This window comes from Hydra vulgaris, chromosome 01, assembly GCF_038396675.1.
Source record: "Hydra vulgaris chromosome 01, alternate assembly HydraT2T_AEP".
Lineage (NCBI taxonomy): Eukaryota > Metazoa > Cnidaria > Hydrozoa > Anthoathecata > Hydridae > Hydra > Hydra vulgaris.
The window spans coordinates 70,586,841-70,612,500 of record NC_088920.1 but is presented as its reverse complement, the minus strand read 5'-3'; the positions used below and the strand labels follow the sequence as shown (position 1 = coordinate 70,612,500).

Below are 25,660 nucleotides of genomic sequence, written 5' to 3'. Positions count from 1 at the left end.
TAAACCGTGCTGAACAGCTGTTAGTTCAGGCATAAGTTTGGAAAACTTATGACTGAACTAACTTAAGGCATTAAATAAAGTTTCCGTTTGGAAACTTTATTTAATGCCATAAGTCTGTTTTAAACTATAGAAAACACGAATTTAAAACCTCATAAAACACGAGTTTAAAATCTCAAAAACACGTATTTAAAACATAAAAAACTCGTGTTTTAAACCTTAAAAAACACGTCTAAAAATCCAGTTAAACTTCCTTCGAAATCCACGTGTTTCTGGTTTACGCCTGGATCGTAACAAACACGTGTTTATACGGGTTTTAATTCCGAGATTAAAACGAGATTTGCCGTCTGGGTTGCAACCACATGTGTCTTTAGTTTTATTTCCAAATGCGGCCCGTATAAAATTTTCTTATCCGATAGTTATTAACTAAGTAACATTTTAGTTGTGAGCAATTTTACAGAGTCCGTTAACAAAGAAAGATCCATAAAATCATCGTGAATTCAGGGAAAACATTTTTAGACACAAGAAAAAAATAATTATGCTAACTAGTATTGTTTTTTTCGTAACGTATTTGTTATAAATATTATATTTTACATAAATTTTTATAAATATCATTAGGGAGGTAATTTGAGTTTAAATACCTGAGTAACCAAATCGGGTCAATCATTTGCAATCTGCCCCGGATACAAATTTTCAGTCATTTTCACGCCACAAAATTTGCAATCTGAGACGGATATTAACTTTTATCGTTTTTACGCCATATTTGGTTGAAATTAAAAGTAATAAAAGATCTGTTTTTATTTTGTTTCTTCCTATTTGTTGTTACAAGTTTTATTTATTTATAACTACAATTTCATACTTTTAAAGAGCTTGACTTTGGTCAAATATTCGTCAATTACTCATAAACTTGTTCAACATTTCTAATCGACGTTCTTTCTATTATTGATTAAAAATTATTGATAATAGAAAAACTTCTAAAAAGCAACTTTGACACAAAAAAGTTATTTCATAATTTTCAAAGTCTATTGTCGACTATTCCCTCTACTTAAGGAGGATAAGGGTTGCCGGAAGGGCGACAACCCCCTTCTCACACTACCCGTGAATTCGGTCCTGGGTCTTGTCAATTGATGATCAGGCAATACTTTAATCAAAAAAGTACTTATGATTAACTTAAATAATTTAAATTAATCATGAGTACTTTTTTAAAGTATTTTTTAATTAAATATGATAAAAAGTTTAAACTTAAAACACTTTATTTTTCTGGAATTCATTTTAAATTAAAAAAAAAATTATTAAACAAACTTTTTTTTTTCTAACTTAAAATCAATTAGTTTACAATTGCTGTTAAATGCTTTTATTTACGACTAAATATCTTCTGAATAAAACGTCACATAAATGACATCGAAGATAAATATTCCAAAAATTCAAAATTTGTTCAAAAAATATTCAAAACTTTATTATTCCAAAAAATATGTTTTCGCAAAACGTATAACTGCTGAACGCGAAGGCAAAACGCCTTTTCGCACGTAAAATGTGACAGCGTTAAATGCAAGCGAGCAGCGTGACGTTTCATACCAAGGCCTAATTTAATATACATCTTTGTACCACTTTTTGTGTGGAACAGATAATTCAGACTTATGCTCCTACTGTGAATCACAGTTTTGTATATATTATTTGGACATTTATGTTAGTTTTTTAGCTTTTTTTTTAAATAACTATTAATAATAACTACTATTTTTAAGAACTTTTTTTAACTGTTTTAAAGGTGTACTATTTGATGTTAGTTATTATATGGGGCTTAGTTATGATATATGCTCTAAGAAGTGCATCTTGCCTCATGGCTGGGACAAGATGTCTTCTTTCACAACTTATTGTTTTTTCGATTTTTAAGTTAATCACTAGTAATAAAGTAGTTTTTTATCTTACAATGTTTCCTCTTATAAGTAAAGATTGATATTAAAAAGAAAATGTAAAAATGTTTGTTATGTTCGACTAAGTGTGTTAAGAGGGCATCTTGCCCCACCCTAACCTACATCAACGAAGACTTCTCTTTTGAAACAACGGTCATAAGGAAAAAACTCTAAGATTAAATAAAGATACATATAAAAAATGGTAAATACTCTTCTATAAAATGTGATAAACATATAGTTAGAGAATTTAGGAAAATTAAATCGAGTGCATAATTTTTTTTCTTATCATTATTATTTTTCTTTTTCAGAAAAACAATAATTTAACAGTATATAAAAAATACCCTACTTATGAATGAAGATAATGTTACACTTAACTTAAAATTTAATTCATTACAAAATAAAAATAGGATACTTCTAGATAAGCATTCTGACCCAGAAATCAATTTTTTTAAGTAATAACAAAGTATTTCAAAATAATAATACTTTATATTATCACCCTAAAACTGAAAACATAATGCAAGGACTAGATGCAAATTCATTTTCAATTTTGCATTTAAATATTAGGAGTTTTTTCAAATAATTTTGAATTAAACAATTTTTAAGCGAGGTTCAATTTAATTTTAAAATTATTAGTCTCAGCGAGACATGGTGTAATGATGAATATATTGAGACAAGTACAAAAAAAGTTCATTCTTCAGTTTAGAGGATCTGGGAAGAAAGGAAGGGGGTTTGTGTATATTTATAAGTAATTCTTTATTATACAAGCTAAAAAAAGATTTGAGTTCAACCTCTTATGATTGTGAACCACTATGAACGGAAATAATAAACAAAACCACAAAAAACATTATCCTCCACGTTTTACATAAACCATCTTCCGGCTCAATAAAACAATTCAAAAGTCATGTTAAAAACATAATTGAAAATAAATTAAGCAAAAATAAAAGCATTTATTTTGTAGGTAATTTCAACTTTGACCTGAACATAAGTCATTTAAAACAAATATAAATAATTTTTTAAACGTCATATATTAGAAAGACTATATTCACTAATTATTAAACCCATAAGAATATTTAGAAAAAGCGCAACAGTTATAGATAAAATAGTAACCAATGAACTCAAACCAATAATAAAAACAGGAAAATTTAAATGCGACATTTCAGATCACTTACCTGTATTTCTTATCTCACAAAAATGTGATAACATTTATGCAGAAAAAGTTAAAAAAAATACGCGAAGTATAAATGAAAAATCCTCGAAAAATTTTAATACTCTTCCATCAGATTTAAATTGGGATGACCTCCTTGATATTGAACACACAGATAAGGCATACGGTAAGTTTATTTATAAATTTCAACAATTTTACAACATGGTTTTTCATATAGAGTCAAAATGTGTGAAAAAAAAACCCATTATTAAATCCATGGATAACGCCTAGAATTATAAAGTCGTCAAAAAAAAAGGCAACGACAATTTAATGTTTTCCAAAAAAAAACTTTCAATAATGAAACAAATTACAAAAATTATAAACGTGTTTTTGAGATGGTTATTAAAATGTCAAAGAAATTACTATACCGAGCATTTAATAAAACATAAAAATGATCCGAAAAATACTTGGAACATAATTAAGGAAGTAATTGGCAGGAAACAAACAGACGGAAATAGTCTTCCTATAAATCTTAACATTGAAAATAAAACTATTACAAATAAATCTTTAATTGCTGAAACACTAAATCAATATTTTGTAAGTGAAGGTTCCACTTTAGCGTCGAAAATAGAAACTACTAAAGTAAACTTTGAGTCATATTTTACTCCTAATAAGACCTCTAAGATGGATAATTATGAAATTACTGAAAAGGAACTTTGAGATGCAGTATATCTTTTAAAACTATACAAAAGTGTGGGGTATGATAATATTAGTAGAAATGTAATTAAAAAATCGATAAAATACTTAACAATCCCTCTTTTACATATTTTTAATCTATCTTTAAAACTAGGTATTTATCCCGAGAAGCTTAAAATTGCGAGGGTCATGCCTATTTTAAAATCAGGACACATTTGTAAATCTAAAAATTACAGACCAATTTCAATTCTTCCATGTTTCTCAAAAATCTTAGAGCGAATTATGTAAACCGATTAGCAAACAGTTTGGATTTCAGCTAAGTTTCTTTGGAGTTTTTATAGATTTTAGCAAAGCCTTAAGACCAGAGCATTCTTATAAAAAAAACTTATGTTTATGTAGAAAGTTATGTAATTAGAAGCACAAATTTAGAATGGCTCAAAAGTTATCTCTACAATAGAAAACAATACATATCAAACAAAGAAGGAAAAATGATTTTATGAAAAACAGTATTACTAGCAGATGACACGAATTTATTTTATTCTAATGGAGATGTCAACCTTTTATTTAAAATAGTAAACAAGGATTTTTTAAATCTAGCGGAATGGTTTAAGGCAAAAAAAATTGCCCTTAAATTTAAATACTTCAAATACTTTATAGTATACTTTTTTTCATAGAATTCACGATAAAGAAAATATTCCATTAAAACTTCTTGATCTTTATATTGACAGCTCTAAAATACTTTGAGAGTAACCATTAAAGTTTTTAGGAGTGATACTTGACAAAAACCTGACATGGAGAGAACACATAATAACAATAGAAAATAAAATTACAACAAATATTGGCATTCTATACACAGCTAAGCAATTATTAAACCAAAACTGCTTAAAAATCTTATATTTCTCCCTCCCACATTATTATATAAACTATGCAAATATTGCATGGTGCAGCTCTAATGTAAATAAAGTTAAAAAGTTGCTTAGTAGACAAAAACACGCTGTCAGAATTATATCAGGTGCAGGTCAATTCACACATACCTAATGTTATTATCATCACATCATTAATCATCGCATACTTAAAGTTTTTCAGTTAAACCTTTATCAAAATTTTTATATTCATGTTCCAACTTCATAATAAAGTAACTCCTATAACATTTAATACACTTTTCATTAAAATAATTCACGTGTACCCTACAAGATTTTCAAATTACAATTTTGAGCAACCTAAAATGCACTATTTGGTTACTAAATTTTCTATTGCCATCAGAGGTCCTAAATTATGGAATGATTTATTAAATAACCAGCTGAAAAATTGTTCTTCACTTGCTCTATTCAAACAAGAACTCGAACAAAAACTTCTTAACAATGTTAATGAACTAAATTCTTTTTAAGATTTTTTAACTTTTTATTCCTTTTTTAACAACTATCTTATTAACTGGTCTTTAGTTTAAATTTTCTTTAAATTATCCTACAAACTTATTTTTAGTTTTTAAGCGTAATTATTTTTTTATTTTTATTTACAACTATATTGCTAATCGGCATGGCTTGCCGATTAGCAATATAGATGCAATTATCTAATTCAGTATAGATGCAGCGAGACCACAAATTCCTAAGCTTAAAGCAACAGGAGAAAATTCTCTTGCTAGAGCAAGAAGCTCAGGAACAATATAGTTAAACTGGGGTTTAGGGAAGGGGGGATACAAAAGCATGATCAGCGTTCACTCCTAGAGCAGCTCAGTAAGCGTTAATGGCAACGTTTATTTCAGTTTGATTACCTAGCTGTCGAACAGCAATGAGAGCAGCATTCATAGCCAAAAAGCGATAAGTTACAGATACTTTCCATGCTTGGTGAGCTGCATTAAAAGCAGTCGACAGACCATTTCTCCTCTCAAATTCTGCTACAATTAAATTTAAGAAGTGTGTTTGCAACTTGATCACGGGTGTACCATCCAGTCAGTATATACAATGTAGTAGATCGTTATTAACAAAACTTATCATTAAAAGATTAAATTTTAAGCCACTTTTTGTTGAAACAATATTACTATGTTTTCCCCAAGAAAAAAAAAAATTGGTTCATTATTTTTTCAATTTTATCAACTCAAAGCTTTGAACAATAAAAATTCAATTTTTATGAATTTAAATTACAGAAAAATATTTAGTTTTGTTAAATTATATTTTTATTCAAAAAACCAATTAAAACCACTGCTTTTTTAGGACTTTAAACTAGGTAATTTCAATGAAAATCACGGGGTAATATAAGCATGCTCATATTACACAAAAATGGCAACTTTAAATAAAGTCAAAACTAAATAGTTCTATGCAATGTTTTTCAAGCCAAAAAGAATTTGATTTTTAGCTAACATATTTTTCTTTATGAAAAAATTAATTTCATTATTTTAGCACCAAAATTTCGCGCCACAGATTTATTCATGTGTGATGATATTATTTTAAAAACGTAAAAAGTTTAACAGCGTTTTAATTAGATGATACCCGCTAATTACCGCATATAGATTTACGCTAATTGTACTGATTCCTGTAATCACCACATAAAGTCGATTCAAAAAATACATAGCAACTTTAACTTCACTGCTTACATCTAAGAAATCTTTAAGTATGCTCATATTACCAAGGTGCTCATATTACCCTAATCTACTCTATATATAGATTTATATTTTGCTATAATTTAATATTAGCATTTACCACAAAATTTATTAATGGGTTTTTTAAGTATTAAAAATAAATTTTTGAAAAAAAGAGACTATAAGTAAATACAAGCTTTTTAGATATTTTACTAAACACTATTTTACAGTTTTTGTTAAAAACATTGCAAACATTTTACTTTCTGCTGAGTTTTATCAATTTCTGCTTTGGCTCCTTGTGTGAACGAGGTGAATAAAGTCGACAATAATTATTAAATAAAATATTTGTCATTGCTAATCCATGATGCCTTTGCATACCTAATGAATAAAATTCGGTTACACAGTGATGACAGATATTCCAAATGTAACAGATAATCCCATTTTGTTTTCCCTTATTACATTATTATGTTTGAGATTCATTTGTCTTAACTTTTCTTTTTCTTTAACTTTTTTTGCCATTCTTGTAATTATAAGGTTGCGAATACGTCTACTGTAATAATATGTTTGTAACTTTTGTTTCATGTCTCTAACTTCTGCTTTTAAAGCTTTTATAATATCTTCTTTTCTTTTAACACTTTGCGATAAAACTTTCAATTGATATGGCGTGCTCTTTATCTTAGCTATTAATGAAGCTATCTTATTTTGGCATTCTTTAGAAGAGCAGGCTAACTTTGAAGAAAAATGAGGCAGCCTGTTCTTTAATTTTGTTTTCTTTGACCTTAATTTTTCTCTTGAACTGTGCCTACTTTGTAAATCTACAGTTTGACCTTGCGAACATAAAGATTCACTATTTATTAAAGATAACATGGTAATTTTTTACAATGATGACACAACTGAAGAAGTTGATACAAGGTTTATGCTACTAGAGTTAGCTTGCAATGAATTAGTCAATAGTGGTTTTTGGAATGCATAGGTCTCATTGCAAAATGTAATAAAATGTTTAGAGTCTTTTTTAAAGTTGCAAAGCCATTTCTTTGTTTTGTTAACAAGGGTCTGAATATCATTTTTTCTAATGCTGAAGCCAAAATACTCTTTGACTTGTTTGACAGTTTCAATAAACAACTCACTGTTTAAAGTACAACAAAAAAGTATATGGCCTACCCTACACTGATTGTTTGTTTCGCAAGGTAATTTAAAGTTATAAACAAAAAACTTTTTACACTTGCCACGAAATATACGAAAATTTCTTTTTGGGCCCATATTATCTTTAAAAGTATACCAACTTCGTCAATTGGGTAAATACTTTGCAACTATAATAAGAGCTACTATAATAAGAAAATAGATAAGAGAAAAAGTGCAAACAATAGCATAAATACCTTCTACAACCAACGCTAAGTAAAATGCTAATGTTTTTAATTTCAGTAAAAGCAATTTTAATCTTAATAACTGCAAATTAAAAAAAAAATAAAAAAAAATTGGTTAAGGAAGCATTTAAAATTGCAAATTAACTGTTTTAATTGAAAAATTATAAATTAATTAAAAATTAATTTATAATTTAAATTAAAAAAGAGGTGAAAATACATAATGAAAAATTTTTTTAAAAATACAATTATGAAGAAATTAACCAAATAAACTTTTCAAGTTTAAATAAATGAAATCAATATCATAACTGAATAACAATAAATAATTTAATTGAAGATAAAAATTTTAAAAATTTTATATACAGTTAAACTGTAATTAAAAATATAAGAGTTTCATAACTGAATTCTCGATACTTAAGAAAAAAACTTATCAAAATTGAAACTAGCTAAATCGTTTATTTGAATCATATTTAATATGATTCAAATAAATTACCATTCAACAAAAAGTAGAGTGGTAATATCATTTATTAAAATGATTTAAATAATTGATTTAATAGAACTTTTGATTACCATAAGAGGATTATTAAGGAGAACTTTTGATTACCACAAACATTTTTATTTTTTCGTTTTTATTCATTTTTTTTTTAGTTAAATCTGAATCAATTATTATAATTTTAAAAGCAGATTGAAGTTCCTCTTCATCCGCCCCCCCTCCCCATGTCTCGAAATAAAAGCGGAAAAACAAAATTTAAGTACCAAAAGTGCTGCACAAAATAGAGTATGTGCTACATGAAATAAATCAACGAAATATGGCAGGTGCAAAGAAATTGTGTAAACTTAAAATCGAAAATAGTATTGCAAAAAAAACAAGCATATCTTCAACATATACTGAATGCCCAAAGTACAACTAAGTTTTTGTCTATTAAAAATCTATTTAAAAAAGTTTTCATTGTAATCAAAAGGTACAGATTAATAAAGTTTAATTTCTCTAGTTTTTAAAAAATATCTATACTAATATATAACTCTAAATAAAAAACCTCAAAATATGTTTCTCCCTCAATAGCAAAAACCAAACTTCAAGAAGCGTGGCACAGAATTTTAGCTCAAATATCGATTCCGTAAAACGCGTAATTCTACGTACCTATCATTAGTATCAGAAACATTATCTCTTAATATTATAACAATCCAACGTTTTCGTTCTTCAATGTTTCTTAGAAGTTTAAATGTTTTAACTCTATTCTGAGGATTATAATTGCCATTGCAATTTGTTACACAACATCGATGAACCATTTTCTAAATACTAAATTAAATCCTTTGCTTAATCCTTCATTGTAATTTTTATGCAAATATTAAATTTATGCATATATATATATATATATATATATATATATATATATATATATATATATATATATATATATATATATATATATATATATATATATATATATTCAACTAAAATTAATTTTAAAAAAAATTTTAAATAAAAACTATTTTAACAATTTTATTATTTATTAATTATTATTTAATAATTATTATTAGTTATTTATTAATGTTATATAACTATTATTGTTACAAAACAAACAACCCCGTATTTATTTTGTAAAACTGCTTTCTAGTTTTTCAAATATAAACTATCTTGCCTCCAGTTTTTTATGCAAGCCGCGCGTAGGCGAGGCCTGTTATATAGTAAGCCATGATTCCAAGTGATTGGTATAGTTTAAGATTGCGATAATGAACAATGTATTTTTCCTTGTTTTGCAAATTGGGTACTAGCTTTTAACATTTTGTAAATTTTACGTCTAGTTTTTTAACTATTTTTTGTTGATATTTGCTTCACCATTTTTCTTCAACCATCATCCTCCTGAAGCGAGATGGTAGTTGTTATGGCTATCATGTAAATGCTCAGGATACTCAAAATCAGCCTCGATAAAAAAATCTTCTGAATTGTCATCTGGCGTTCTAAGACCTTCTTCAATTAAAGGCTCACACTATTAAAAGGCTTGACCTGGTGGAGACAGCATCATTGCCCAACCGTAGAGATTGTTTGCATCCAAATAAATTGTATGTGAACTTTTTTGTTTGCCGCTATTATAGTCTGAACAACCAGGATTTGTTTGCCAAAGCGCTTGCTTGCTATTGACATACCACCACGTAGTCCTTTTTCTTAAAAATGGTGCGTGTCTGTTTCAGTTAGTAGCGTAATAGATCATTGAAGTTGATCTAAATTCTTCAAAAACATCTGCAAGCAATTTTACATCCGTCTTGAGATAAATGATAAAATATCATGATAATCACTAAAGCTCAAACAGCTAAAAGTGTTCCCGACGTTTTGCGCATGTTGATAGTTCTCAATATTAATTCCACTCATGGATAGTTTTGAGTAAAATACTTCTTGAGATCATAAACTTCGCTCATTAATTCTGTCAAAGCTGTCAACTTACTTATATGGGAAACTTTCAACGTATAGAGATAAAAACCCTTGCGTTTCAGCAGGGCTAGCTCTTTTTCTGTTAAGCCGACTCGGGTATATTTATTCGCCTAGTTTTTTTGCCAAAGACTCAAGAGGCAAATTCATGAACTGCAAACTATCAATAAATTGCAATTGACCTATACCATACGTCATGTATATCTCGAGAGTGTTTGGGATTCAGCTGATTTTACCTCCTTCGGCTTTACCGAGATCCTACATAATCAGATGGGAATCATAACCTCCTAAATTATATAACACTACCGGGACCTTAGTTACACCGGGTCTAATGCGAAGCTTGAAATAATAACCTATGTGAGCAGCGCCTCGGTATTTCCACGTATTGTGGCAGCGGTCACGAACTATATCATTGCAAAAATTTTTACTGCATATAAGGAAAACTGCTGTTTCCACAAATAAACTCTTGTCAACCTTAGTCATAACTATTTTTTCTAGATTCCTAAAAACCGGATTAATTCTTTTCAACTCTTGAAGTTCAAAGACTTCAAAGTTTAAAGGCTCGCAAAAAAGTGCTTCACTGCATTCTTGCAGCAATATAGTGTTAAAACTTTGTAAGCCGTTGCTCCGAATTTTTACGTAATAATAACTGCAAGGTAGTTGTTTCGCTATCATTCAAGTTGATCTTTTAGTTGGATCTTTAGGAGCACCTTCTACTAGTACATTTAATGCTTCAAATTCAGCATAAATAATGTATGGTACCCGCAACTGTTTGTGATAATTGTTCAATTTTAAAATACTATCCTTGCCCTTTTCCGGCATCACTGTGCGTTGTGCCTTTTCTCCGATGCCTAAACAATCAGCGGTGTAAGTCAGCGGTGTAAGTCAGCGGTGCTACATACGTGAAGGCATCATTGACAGTAGTGCTTAAGACCGTTATGTTTGCTAAGTAGTATGCTTTGAGAGTTCTGGCTCATTTTGATTTTACCATTTTACTATCCACATTTTTTCACATTATTTCAGGTTCAATTCACATTATATTTTATAAATTTTTGATAAAATTCAATTTTTTTTCTTATCGATTTGATCGTTTTTTTATTTCTAGGTCAAATCAATCTAAAAAAAGTTGATCACGATCAAATTTTTTATAAAATTTATTATATTTTATAAAAAATGATTCTATATTATAATTTTCTCAATATTTTTATTATCAACCCAAGAGTTAAACGACTCAGGATATCCATACCACTTTACAAATGATTTGTTTTTGATCTAGCTACGCGTAAATGTAATCTAGCCTAAGCGTAAAAGAAAGTATGTCCTATTAAAGTAAAACTTCCAGATTGACCAACTTCTTCATCACCAGAGGTTAATGTAACTACTAATCTCTTTCCAGTAGGAGCACTAGGCATGGAATCAGTAAAATTTCTGTAAAATGAGATAGTAGTTGTAGAACCAATTGCACTACTTGATTGATACAATAGTCCAGATAATTCATTTGAAAATGAATTAATATTAACACTGTTCCACGAAGAAAGATAAAAGTCTTCTAAACCAGATGAAGAGTATATGCATACACTATTATTATCAAATCCAGGATATCCTACTGTTCCTTTTTTATCTCCATCATAAAGAGTCACTGTATTCATAACATAGTTCGTAGTTGCTGGAGAATTGTATGCCACATACATGCGTACTCTAGATTCCCACCAATTTCCAGCTATTCCAATTACATGCATTCTAATATACTTAAGATAAACACCTTGACCCGCATTATCTGTAGTGTCTAATAAGATATATTCTTTATCATAAGTTGTGGGATTAAATCTAAATTCTGTTGAGTATAATTTAATAGATGACAATGATCGAGGTATTGATGTAGTCATTGTAATATGAGGTTGTATCCAATATGAAACGTTTTGTTTAGTATTATTATATAATTGAATTACTAGACTAGTAGTAAAGGGCATATCAAGTGTAATGTATCCTCCTAAATCATTAGCTGTATATACATTACAACCTTGAAAAGAGTTTGCATAAAATGGTCCACCAAGTGGTGCAATCAACATATCACAAGCTAAAGGAATATTATTATCTCCAATACTCTGTGTTGAAGTAGAATAATCTCCTATGCAAAGTGCATGATCTGCAAATATTCTAAGAAATACATTACCTGGAACATTGTTAATAGGATCTGATCCTTCAAATGCTAATCATAGTTTTCTGAGAATACCAGGACCAGTAGATTGTGTAAAAACTATTGATGCATCAGGATATGTAGATGGTGGAATAGTATAGTATTTTTTTCCAAGGCACGTTAAACTTGAATTTGGTACTATTCCCAATTCATAAGTACCTAGTGAATTATTATCAACATAATTCTTTGTAGCAGCATCTTGTGAGTTAGTAGGATCTGCTACATTTATTAATTTATTTGAATTCATATTAATATTACTAGTTGCATTATTTTGTTTATTAGCTTCAGACATTATTAAACCATTTAAATATACATCTGAAGTAGTAGTACCGAATATATCGACAGGCATTTTATATACAAATAAAAAAATTACCATAGATTATTAATAATATTCTGAAAATCATATCCTTCATCTAGTTTTTTCAAAACATATAAACACAAGTGTCCACAGAATGAGGTATTTCCAAATTGAACTCTTTCACTGTTATAATAAACAGGACTTTTTAAATAATTAATAATTTCAACAGGAGGTGGTAGTCCATAAGAGTCAAAACTTAGCTTTTTATCATTGTCTTTGTACCAGCAAATCCAGTGAAATCCGTTTGTACTAGAATCTCCTGTATTTAATATTCCACATTCTTTTCTTTTCATAGTTTCTGGTAATTGATCTCTTACAAATACACCTCTAAAATGTTTTATTTTTAGTTTTTTTGCTGCTTCTATCAATTGAAAATTTGTAAGTGGTTCATTTGGTAAAATTATTCCTTCAACATTTATAAATTTGTTCATTTTATATATGAAAAATTATTGGATTTTTTTTTCATATATTAACTTTATTTACTTAACTTTATTATATTTATGACATTACAATAATTATCAATTGAATTAAATTCGTCAATGTTTTCGATGCATAATACATCAATAGTTACATCATCTTCAACATATTCATTCTCGTATAAATTTTTTGCTTCTTCTATTGTTTCTTCTATTAAATCTATATCAGAATTATTAATAGCTATTAAAATTTTATTATTCTTACATATAGATTTGAATTTTAGTTCACGTGAAGTTTTCATAACCATTTTATATATATAGAAAAATATATGTAAATCTAAATAGTTAGGTGAAATGAAAAATTCTTTCAATTCAGGTAAGTGTAAATTTATATGGCTCTTAATTTGTTCTAATATTTTGTAAGAAAAGTCTAATATATCAACATTTTTTAAACAATAACTTTGTTCAAATTCCATTTTACCATAATTTATTCGTAATTCCAAAATTTGAGTTGCTTTATTATAACTATAATACAAACACGAATCATTATTTATTTCTTCATATTCAGATATATCACCATGTACATTATAGTATTTATTATCATAATATTCATTGTATTTCTTGTTCTCCATTTTATATATAAAGAAAAAAAATTTATTTTATTTCAATTTTTTTAATTTTATTTCTTTATGTAGAAATAAAATTATTTAATCCAAATTTCTCTAACTTTACTTTCAATCTCATTTTCTGGTTCTTTCAGGAATATATTTAATGAATATTCTCTTCCATATAAACTAATAAGTAAATCTAAATAATTAGGTGAAATGAAAAATTCTTTCAATTCAGGTAAATGTATATTTGATTCTTTTATCTTTTCATAATGATAAGTGAAAATATTTGGATTTGAAGATAAACTATCCCAATAGACATTATCTAAATTATCCTTTAATATCTCAATTGCATTTGGATTTAAAGATAATTTTTCCCAATTGACTTTATCTAAATGATCTTTTAATATTTCAATTGCATTTGGATTTTCAGATAAATAATCCCAATCTACTTCATCTAATTCATCTAAATTATCTTTTAATAATTCAATTGCAATTGGATTTGGATTTTTAGATAATCCACTCCAATATAATCTATTTAAATGAACTTTTAATATTTCAATTGCATTAGGATTTTCAGATAAATAATCCCAATCTAATTTATCTAAATTATCTTTTAATATCTCTACAGCATTTGGATTTGCAGATAAATAATTCCAATTTACTTTATCTAAATTAGCTTTTAATATCTCTATAGCATTTGGATTTAAAGATAATTGGAACCAATCAACTTTATCTAAATTATTTTTAAGTATTTCAATTGCATTTGGATTTCTAGATAACATATACCAATCAACTTTATCTAAATGATCTTTTAATATTTCAATTGCATTAGTATTTGAAGATAACCAAAACCAACTTGCTTTATCTAAATTATCTAAATTATCCTTTAATAATTCAATTGCATTTGGATTTCTAGATAGCTGACTCCAATCTACTTTATCTAAATTAGCTTTTAATATCTCAATTGCATTTGGATTTAAGGATAACATTTTCCAATTTACTTTATCTAAATTATCTTTTATTAACATGATAGCAATTGGATTTGGATTTTCACATAAATAATCCCAATCTACTAATTCTTCAAATTCTATAACATTTATTATTCTCATTTTTATTATATAAAGAAAAAAAATTATTTATATCTTTTTAATAAATTTTTTTTTTTAATTTTTTTACTTTATATAAAAAAAGTTTTTTAAAATAATTTGTTTCCTTTTACCTAACTGTTATGGATTTTTGGATTATTAATGAGATTATAGTGCCCATATGCTAATGTGTGAATTCCGTCTTCTAATATGACTCTTTTATCATCTTCTGAACTTAATGCTACTTTATAATTCTCTTCTGTAAAAACTTCATGTGCATGTGATCTTATAATATTCATTTTCCTAGTGTGTTCTTTTCTATTAAGTAAACAATCTTTATAATCGTTGTGTGTTATGTAGTTCTTAACAACATTCTTTTTTACTCCTTTACATCTTTTGTTTTCTTTTCCATTCATCTTATATGAATACAACTTGGATCTTAATCCTACAAACTCTTCAATTTGTTTTCCTCCTGCTTCATCTTTAAACATTCCAAGTACTTTCTTATTTAATCCAACTTTAAATCCATTATTAATTGCTTGATGATTAGGATCAAATTCACTAGTATCAAACTTACTTTCAATATCGTTTTTAATATCTTCATAAAAGTCCTCTGTTTTTATTTCATATGCTAATGAACCTGTATCTGTGAATAAGAGTTTGGCTTTATTAGAATATTTTTTCTTTATATAATCATAATGAAATTCATACATTAGAGTTTTGCTCAAATCTAATATACACATTCCTAAGTATATTGGCTTGTTATACTTTAATTTGGTTCTCTTCATATGAATCGCTATTAAATTTTCATCAAATATTGTCCTACTTTCATAGTTTGGTCTTGATGCTAATTTAACAGCTTCATCTCTGTTTGTGACTAACCTTACATCAACTCTTTTTTCAATATTTTCCATTGTTTTTCCAAAGACTGAATTGTTCATGAGTTTAAAGAAATCTTTTTCAAATTCATTTGTTGCTTTAGTCCTAAGATTAGTATTCAGTTCAATGTAATCACTTAACCATGCACTTTCTTCAAAGCTTATTCCTCTATGTATTTTTGTTATATTTAATCCTAATCTTTCATACAATTTAAGATTGGTATAATGTACCACATAATTTTTCTTATTATTCAAGTTTGGAATTAGTTTTTCAACTTTATCCACTTTGACTCTTTCAGGAGCAAGTGGATAGTCATTATGTTCATCATGAAGATGATCTGGATAATCTAAATTAACTTCAAGTATACATGGAACTGATCTCCAGTTTTTCAATTCATCTTCATCCATCCAACCAAATCTATGTGTAGGAAGTGGTTTACTCATAGCCCATCCATATAGATTATTAGCATCTAGATATTGGATAAATTGTGATGGTTTAGTTTCATCATAATTATCCATATACTTATTATTAGATTTTCTTAATCTATTTGATATCGTACTGATTCCACCTCTTATTCCATTCTTTATCATGAGGATCATATCATAATCACTCAACAGTTCTAACTTTACTTTTGTTTTTCTCAATGCAGCCTCCCAAGCTAATCCTGGTGATGTATAATACCAAGCTGGATCTAACCTATAATTTTTCATGCAAACATCTCTAAAATTTTCAAAGACATCAGCTAGTAAAAGTACATCTGAAACATTATATAAATCGTGATAGTCTCTAAATGATCTACATTTAAATTCCTTCCATACAGTTTGTGCATGTAAGTAAGCATCATTATTAATTTCTTCATCATTTAATTTAGAAAAGAATGATTCTTTTGGAGGTAGTTGTGCTTCATTAAATTTATCAATAGAATCAACCCAATCATAAGGGTATACACCTTTTTTCATTAACAAATCTAATTGTATCCCTTTATAAAATTCTCCAATATTTTTACATTGGTCTTTTGTTAGATTTTTTGATAGAGCATCTAAACTAGATGGCATAAATCTATAACTGTCTAAGAAACGAATCTCTCGTTTAATATCAACAGTCTTATCATCTTCAATATACTCTCCAACTTTAATCTCTCTAGAAAAGCTAATATACTTTTCTTCATTGTTAGGTATACAACTTAATTTACCTCCTGATAACTTCTTTATGAATAAGTGACTATCATAACCAGATAAGTTATGAAATAGTACTGGGAAGAACTCTGGTATCTTATATGTCAAATTACAAATTTTATGAGCAGCACCTCTGTATTTTCCAGTTAAATGACAATGATCTCTCACTCTATCTTCTCCTAAATATTCTTCACAAATATGACAATTTATTGCTGCTTTAAATGCTTTATTGTTTTTACTTGTAAATATCATAGGCTTATTAAAATCTACTTCATAACAAATTTTTATAATATCTTCTTGTAGATAGTCTATAAATATTTGAGCAATATCTTCATCTTCACTATTTGCAGTATATGTTACTAATCTATCTTTGTATATACTTTGATTATAACATTTAATATAGTAACAGAATGAACTTGGTATATGTTTTTGATACTGCTTCGAATAGGATTCATTTGGATTGGGAGTACAAGTATTGATAGGTTTAATAAAACTTTCAAAGTCTGCATACAAAGGGTACTCTCATTGATTTATAATGCTGTTTAAAATACATTGTTGTTCCTGGTTTTGGAAGTTCAATGCGAACTGAATCATGTGCATCACAATACAATTTATGCTTAGATAAATATTCTTCTGAACTATATCCTAATAAGCAATTTCTACAATAGTGAGTTGCACCATTTCTTTTTGATGTTTGCGTTGAAAGTAATCTACTTAAATTATTTATCAAGCAGTAATGGTTGTTTTCACCATCAGATATTAACAATAAATCTATTAAATGTTTTCGTCCACTATTATGTGATAATCGCAAAGGATGAACATGAAAGTTTTTATACCCAAATACATTGACACTTATATCTGGATTGATTTTCTCAAATAGATCAATTTGTTTTAATGAAACTGGAAATTCTATCTTATTCTAATTTATTTTTTCAGATTGAGTTAAAAGATCTTTATCTATTCTTTCAGAATTTTTAGCTATTGGATTTAATGCTCTTGCAATACACCACTTAAAGCATTGATTATCATCATTTTGCATATTAATGATTGCTTTTTTAGCTGATAATTTTTTATCAAGTGGAATATAAGAATTTGCTTTAAGTGGATTATACTCTATAATATTTATATCTATTTTTTTAATAGAAACAAATACCCAGTTTGATCCTTCCTGTTGAAACAATGATAAAGTTTCTAAAATTTTAGCCTTTGATATTTTATAAAGTTCATCTAAATTTGTAGCTTCTAATATAACTGTACTATTCGATGCAAATTTAGGAGTTACAATTATATCATCTCGAGTTAAAATACTAGTTTTTACCAATTTACAAGTGACAACTATATTCATTTTTGATCCTCTATTTTCACTTAGTAATTTAATTGCACTATTTTTAGCAACATTCATAAAAGATTCAAGATCATATCCTTTTATACCTTCAGCTGAATATTGTTTTGTCACATTTTTAACAGCTGATTGTGTCAATTTAAATTCTACTTTGCTTGAGTTTTTGTATATTGTAGAGTAAACTAGAGATTTTATTGAATCTATTTTTCTTTTAATCTCAGATCCTGTCTCTTCTACTTTTTTCTTAATCGGATCTGGTATATAAGGCTTAATCCATTCTTCAACATCTATAATTTTGTTTACAACATACGATGATACATTTTTTACAGCTGTAGTCAACTTTGAAAATAATCCAGGTTGTAAAATAGGTGATGAAGTTGATGGAACTTCTTCGTTTAATATATTTTTTACATGGCTTTGTACAGGAGATGGAGCTAATATATTAGAATGATTAAATGTTATTAGATCTGAAGTGATATGACGTGGAGCAGGAACTGGTCTAACTTGAACTGGCCTTACTGGACGTGGAGCTGGAACTGGTCTTACAGGAACTGATATTTGAGATAATGCATCTAATAATTCACTTTTTCGTAATTTATAATAATGTTTAATTTTTCGCTCTTTAGCGATTTTTTTAATTCTGTTACCGTTTTCTTTTCCATTTTTATATAGCAAGATAATTTTTTTTAATTTTCATTTTCTTTATATCAATTTTTCAAAATATATTTCTTGTTTATATTACATATGAAACTTTTCATATGAAATATTAATTTGTAAAGCCTCATATGAACTATTATACACATATTTTTAAAATCTTTATATTAAATATTTTTTATGGAACTGAAAGACTTACTTCGCATGGATCTGAAAGATGTACATCTCATCATCTGATTCACTATCTAAATCTGAATCGTTCATTACACTTGTAAAATTAGAAATCTTTTTAACAATAAGTACTTCTTGAAGTTTAACTTGTATTGACTCTTGAAGTTTAACTTGTATTGAACCAATAAAAATACCTTCAATCTTTAAGCATCCAATAGCTTCACATCTTTCATTGATATAATCATAAGGTGAAGCTCTAACTGATTTTACAGTACCTTTCTGATTTACTTTGCTTGGGTCTGAAAGACCTTCTACGCTTGGGTCTGAATCACTTTTAGTTTTTCTACGACGGAAAACTGTAGTTATTTCTACCTCTTTATTACTTGTATATAACTTTCCATATATTATTGGAGGTTTATCTGCATTATATCTTAAAATTTTTAAATTAGCAAGATTAACTTTAGATTTTTTTATCTTTCTTTTATATACTTCAATTTGATCTTTACAAAATTTTTCAATAGATTCAATCATTGCAATAAACTTTTCTTGTTCACTAGATTTTTCTTTATCACATATACAAATGACATTGAATATCCATTAAGCTTACCATTTTTAAAATCTCTATTTTCACATACACCATATGAAAAAGAAGGTAATGTTTTAATGAGAACAGGACCGGAACCTGTTGGATATTTATATGCGAGTTGTAATTTTTGATATGGAACTGGCTTATCAGCTTTGAATACGTCTTTTACATATAAATTGTTAATATCAAATGAATCAATTGTTATAAATGCCATTATTTTTTATATAGCAATATTTTTTTTTTTTTTTTTTTTTTTTTTTTTTTTTTTTTAATTTTTCAGAATTTGATATTTCAATCTTATAACCATTATCAATCTTACCATCACGTATTTCAAGATATCTATATCCATGACCAGTTTCACGCATTGCGCTATATAAGGATTTATATACTGTTTCTTAATTGTTTTTAATCTTTCATATTTTGGATCAATTTCTTTCACTTCTTTTACTTTATTTAATCTAGGCCTTCCAACTGATCTTTTCTCAGTTACTTCTTCTACTTGATGTTTTTTAGGTCTTCCAATGGGTCTTTTCTCATCAGTTAATTCTGTTGCTTTTGACATGATTGCATCCTTATCAATCAATCCATTATCTATAGCAAGCATTAATAATGTGACATAATTTTTAGATGTTTGTGAAATGTTATTTTCTTTTAATAAATTTTGCAAAGCTTTCCTTGTATAATACATTTTTATTATATAAAGAAAAAAAATTATTTATATCATTTTTTTAAAAATATTTAATTTTTAATATTTAATATCAAATTTATTACCATCTGATACAAGTTTCATTATTTTATCAGATATTACAATAGCATATGCTTGAGTATTTGCTGGTACAGTTGTATTAAAAAATGCTTTAACTTGTAGTTGTACTGTAGCTGATTTTAATTTTTCTGATTGTTTGCTAACATCAAAAACAAATATGGGGTATAAATCTTTATAGTCAGAAGGAGTTATATTGCTGTTTGCAATCATTTCACTCATTCCATAAAATCTCTCTTTAAACATTGATGCATCTCTATAAATTCTTGAAAATTGCTGATTTGGAAATGAACAATAATAGTCAAGGGCAGAATATTGGATAGTGCTATTATTATAAACAATGTAAATATTTTTCAAGTCACAATGATCGAATAATGCTGAATTGACAGTTTGGTCTCCAGCATTTCTTCCTGTTTGAAATCCTACAATAACATATCTTGGAATTTCAGCACAACTTAATAGCCAACCAAATGAAGTAGCTTGTGGAACAGTTGTAGTATCACACTATCGCATTCTAAAACTTAATGGAGCTTCCACTTTTCTTTTCATTTCATTATCAATTTTTTTCTCTTCTTCAAATGATGGTCTTACACTTGGAATAAACAATGATATTTTAGTAAGATTAACTTTTCCTGCAGCTGCAGTTGAAAGCCTAAAAATTGCAGAACTATCACTTTGTCTTGTAAGAGTTATTGTATGTTTAAGTCCATAAATAACTTTATCATAGTCATCACAGAATCCAAAAATATGTCTTAAAGGTACGCAAAATGAAAAAGTACCATTTGTAGTTGGACTTTTAATTATGTATTGTTGCCCGGTTGCAAACCCTGTATTATCAGTAGCTGCTGTTGATGATGTATCTTTATACCACAATTGATTTAATCCTTGCGCTAATTGAAAGTCATTTGAATAATTAAGCAATCCTAGCATTGTAGTTGCTTGACCTGGATAATAAATAGATTCTATATCTTGGTTCCCTAATTGGTACGTTATTTTAGAAAATAATTGCATAATACCATTATTTGTAAGAGCTACTGCATCTGCATCAGCATAAGCTGATCCATCAGCAGATTTAACAAGTTGCCCTTCAAATAAGAGATATGCTTTAGAGGGATGTGAAAACAAATTTTGTTCTGGAACGACAATTCTTATATCTCCCGAATTTAGATTTGTTCCAACAATTGGTTCATATTCACTATCTTCACATCTTTCAATTCCATTATCTATTACTGGAATTTCTGTAAAATTAAATACTTCAGAAGTAGTCATTTTTATATACAATATAAAAAAAAAAATTTTTTATATTGACAATTCTTAAAAAAAAATTTTATAAATTTACTAAAGCTAAATTTATCTTTCATAAATTTATGCAAGTCGAAGTCCACGTCCCATTTTAACCAAGTCTTCTATTCTTACAGCATTTTTATTTGATACTTTGCATGATCGACCTTTGCATGGTACTTTTTTTACTTCATCTTCATCCTTAGCTCCTGATGCTATCAAATTTGAAAGTATTTCTTTACTTTTTTCACTTATAACAGGTTGTGATCCTATTTTTGAAGATGCTATTTCAATTAATTGTTTTCCTTTTTCAACTGCAGCATTTGTAGCAGCTTCTAATGCTGATTTTGAAAGTTCTTTTCCTGCTGATTTAGCAGCAGTTATTGCAGATTTTCCTAAATCTGTAGCAGCTATCTTCTTCAACATATCTGTTGACGCTCTTGATATACTTGATGATGCTGCACGTTTAAATAAATTTTTTATGATGTCGAATATACCACTTCCTCCAACAACATATATTTTTTTATATCTCTTATTATTAACAATTAGCATTTTTTATTACTATATATTTTTTTTATAAGAATGGCAATGAAATTTAGAATGAAATATAATTATAAAAGATTTTGCATTGCTTTATACTGTTCATTATCTATTACACCTTGTCTTAATAATTCATCACAAACTGCAACACCTTCATTTCTTGCTCCAGTGTTACCTGCATTCCATGCAGCTATACACAAATAAAGTCGATCAATCAATGCATCAGGGTCACTTGGAAGAATTATAGTTTGTATTCTACCTTCAATTCCTTCTCCTCTTAATTCACGTTTCCTATTTAATTTTATATTTTTCCAAATGGGTGCTATTATTTCTCTGTATTTTAAACTACGAGAGGACTTTGGTTTGTATGGTTTTCTAGAAGTAATTGCATCTGTTTGTATTAATAGATCTTGATATTTTTTAAGATCATCTTCATTATATACTCCTTTATTAGGATTAAACTTTACTATCAATTCCCAAAATCCAGGAGTACTATAATATTTTTCATCCTCAATAATGATATCGTTATCATTAATATGTATTGGTTTTTTTCCAATATAAAATATACCATCTACATCACGTATCCCAAATGTAGTATCTGTAGATTTTTTACTTTTAGAATACAATTTTAGATAATCTGATGCAATTTTTCCCACAGTCATTCTTCCAATAGTCATTCTTCCAACAGTCATTCTTCCTACTGGATCCGAAGGATCTAATGTGTCTGAAAGACCTACTCCGCATGGATCCGAAGTATCTTTTAAATTAGTTTCATCCATCCTTTCATTTAAATCATTCTGCTTTACTCTTTTATCTAAATAATCTTTAACAATTTTATCCCTCATTTCAGGATCTTCAATTTTTAGAAATGGCATGCTTTTTATAAGTAAAGATAAAAAACGTAAAACATTATGTTTTAATGGATGCATTTTTACTAAATTTGTTTTGGAGTATATTAATTGCTTCATCTCTTCCTTGTTTAATGAATGATTCTTTAGTTTGCTCATTCATTAATTCTTTTGAATTTGTTCTAATTTGCTCAAGCATAGTTTTGAATTTTTTAAGTTCACTAAGTATTAGTTTAAATTCATTGTCATCTATATTTCCATCTACTAAAGCTTTAGAAATATAATCACTTATTGCATTTAATTTTGAATCAGCAAGTACTTTAATCTTTTCATGCTTTTCTGCTTTTAAATTTAATTTTTTATTAACTTGTCCTCCTATTAATGATAATACACCTGCTCCTAATGCAGCACCTTCACATGCAATAGCTACTGGTGCTGCTACTATTGTTGCTAAAAAACCGATTCCAATAGTTCCAAGTGCCATAGTGCTTGCTAGTAATGAATTATCAATAGCTGAAATTATTTTTACAGCTCTATGGTACTTTTTACTTAACCTATTTCTCTTTTCTCTTTCATTCTCTATTTCTTTTTGAATATCACTAATTGTATTTAAACGATATACATGTGCACTAACAATCTTATTTTCTATTTTTATTTCTTCATCAGGTGCACTTGGAAGAGTTGGATATAAATTATTTTTATCTTGTATATTTGAATAAATATCATTACATAGCTTTTTGCAATTAAACTCCATTTTAATAAGTAAAAAATAAACTTTTAAAAAATAATTTTTTTAAAAAATAATTACAATAAATTCACAAAGCACAAACTATCCCCTTTTTTAATCAATATATCAGAATCAGAATTATTAACAACATTTATCATAATATCTTCAACAGTCTCTGATATGACAGAGTTTTGCAAACTTAATATTTTTCGTTTAAGATCTTCTTTTAATGAAACTAGCACAACACTTTCATTAACTACAACACCAAACTTTAAAAGAATATGTTGATGTGATAGATATTGTATTTTAATGTCTTGTTGTGCAAATATTTCATATTTATTATTATCTATTAATACTGAAGGATGCTCTAAATCTTTGAATATCTTTGTGTATACTTTAGAACAAGTAAGTTGTTTTGGAGTATCACGTGGTATATTTCCTAAAATATGTAATGGCATTTTATTATATGAAAATAATAAATCATAAAAGTAAATTCAAAAATGGAATATTAGCAAATGGTGAATTTGGTCCTAATAATAAACCTGATCCTGTTGATGTATATCCATTTCCACTACGTAAGTACAATCCATCACCTATAGAACTACCTTTACTCCATGGTGTCAAATATAAACCATCTCCTGCAGCAGACATTTTAATTCCTTTTCCATTCTTTTTTAAGTACACAACACCCTTTCCAGCAATTTTATCAACCATAGCTGATCCAGCTGCTGAACCTACTCCTGCTAATAAACCAGATGTAAGAGCTGGAGCAACGCTTGATACTAAAAACTTTCCAGCACTAGCAAGGAAAGGTAATAGTGCTCCTAGAAATCCACCCTCTATTTTAGAATTGTGAATGAGTTGTGATTTACTTAAATTAATTATCACACCAGTACCTTTCTCATATGCTTTCGTAATTTTATTCAATTGCCTTTTTGTTACTGCTAATACATGATCACCATTAAGATCTGAATGAGCTAATTTAATACTAGCTCCATAACCACCATCATCAATTACTTTTTTAATTTTTTTACAAATCTCTAATATCCATTTTATATATATCAAGATTTTTATATAAAAAAAAATTTTTATGTATAAAATGATGTACTGCGTTATATGTAGAAAAAAAACAAATACACTAAACTTGCAAAATGTTGTAAGTAAAAACAATAGAAATATGCAACGTGGAAATTGCGATATTTGTGGAAGATTAAAATCTCAATTTGTACCATCAAAAACAGGAGGAGATTTAGTAAGTTCAATTAATTCAGCAACACGTAAAATAAAACTACCATGGTCAAAGTTTCCAGGTGAAATGCATCTACCTGGAATGAACTTTGCTGGTCCTGGTACTAATTTAGATGAACGATTCACTTCTACTGATGCATATAAAGATTGGAGTAAACCTATAGATAGAGTTGATAATGCAGCTTACCATCACGATCTTGCATATAAATACTTAAATGACACAGCAAATAGAAATTTAGCTGATAAAATTATGATTGAAGAAATGGATGCTATAAAACATCCAACAATGCGTGAAAGAATTGAACGAGGTATTATAAAACCTATTATATCATCTAAAGCAAAATTTGGACTAGGTTTTGAAAAAAACTACAATCGATCAGCGAAAAAGACAAGGAAAAAAATGTGAAGTGGACTGATGAACTTGCAAACGAACTTCATAGACCAGTTATAAAGCATTTTAGAAAAAGAAAAGTATTTGTCAATGGAATTGATAAAATATGGGCTGCTGATTTAGCTGATATGCAATCTTTATCCAAATTCAATGACGGTATAAAATACTTACTCATGGTTATAGATGTATTTTCAAAGTATGGATGGATTGTTCCGTAGAAGAGTAAAACTGGAGTTAATGTTGCACATGCTTTGAATAAAATATTTAATCATAGAAA

At 27.7% G+C, this 25,660-nt stretch overlaps 1 protein-coding gene across 1 annotated transcript; it reads right to left on the bottom strand.

The window, feature by feature from the left end:
• Positions 1 to 20,330: 20,330 nt before the first annotated feature.
• On the bottom strand, positions 20,331 to 21,617 carry LOC136074682 (uncharacterized). Its single transcript, XM_065787022.1, has 2 exons — positions 20,870 to 21,617; positions 20,331 to 20,770 (listed from the first exon to the last, which is right to left on the bottom strand). The coding sequence occupies exons 1-2, from the start codon at positions 21,615 to 21,617 to the stop codon at positions 20,331 to 20,333; spliced, it is 1,188 nt and encodes a 395-aa protein (XP_065643094.1).
• Positions 21,618 to 25,660: the final 4,043 nt, after the last annotated feature.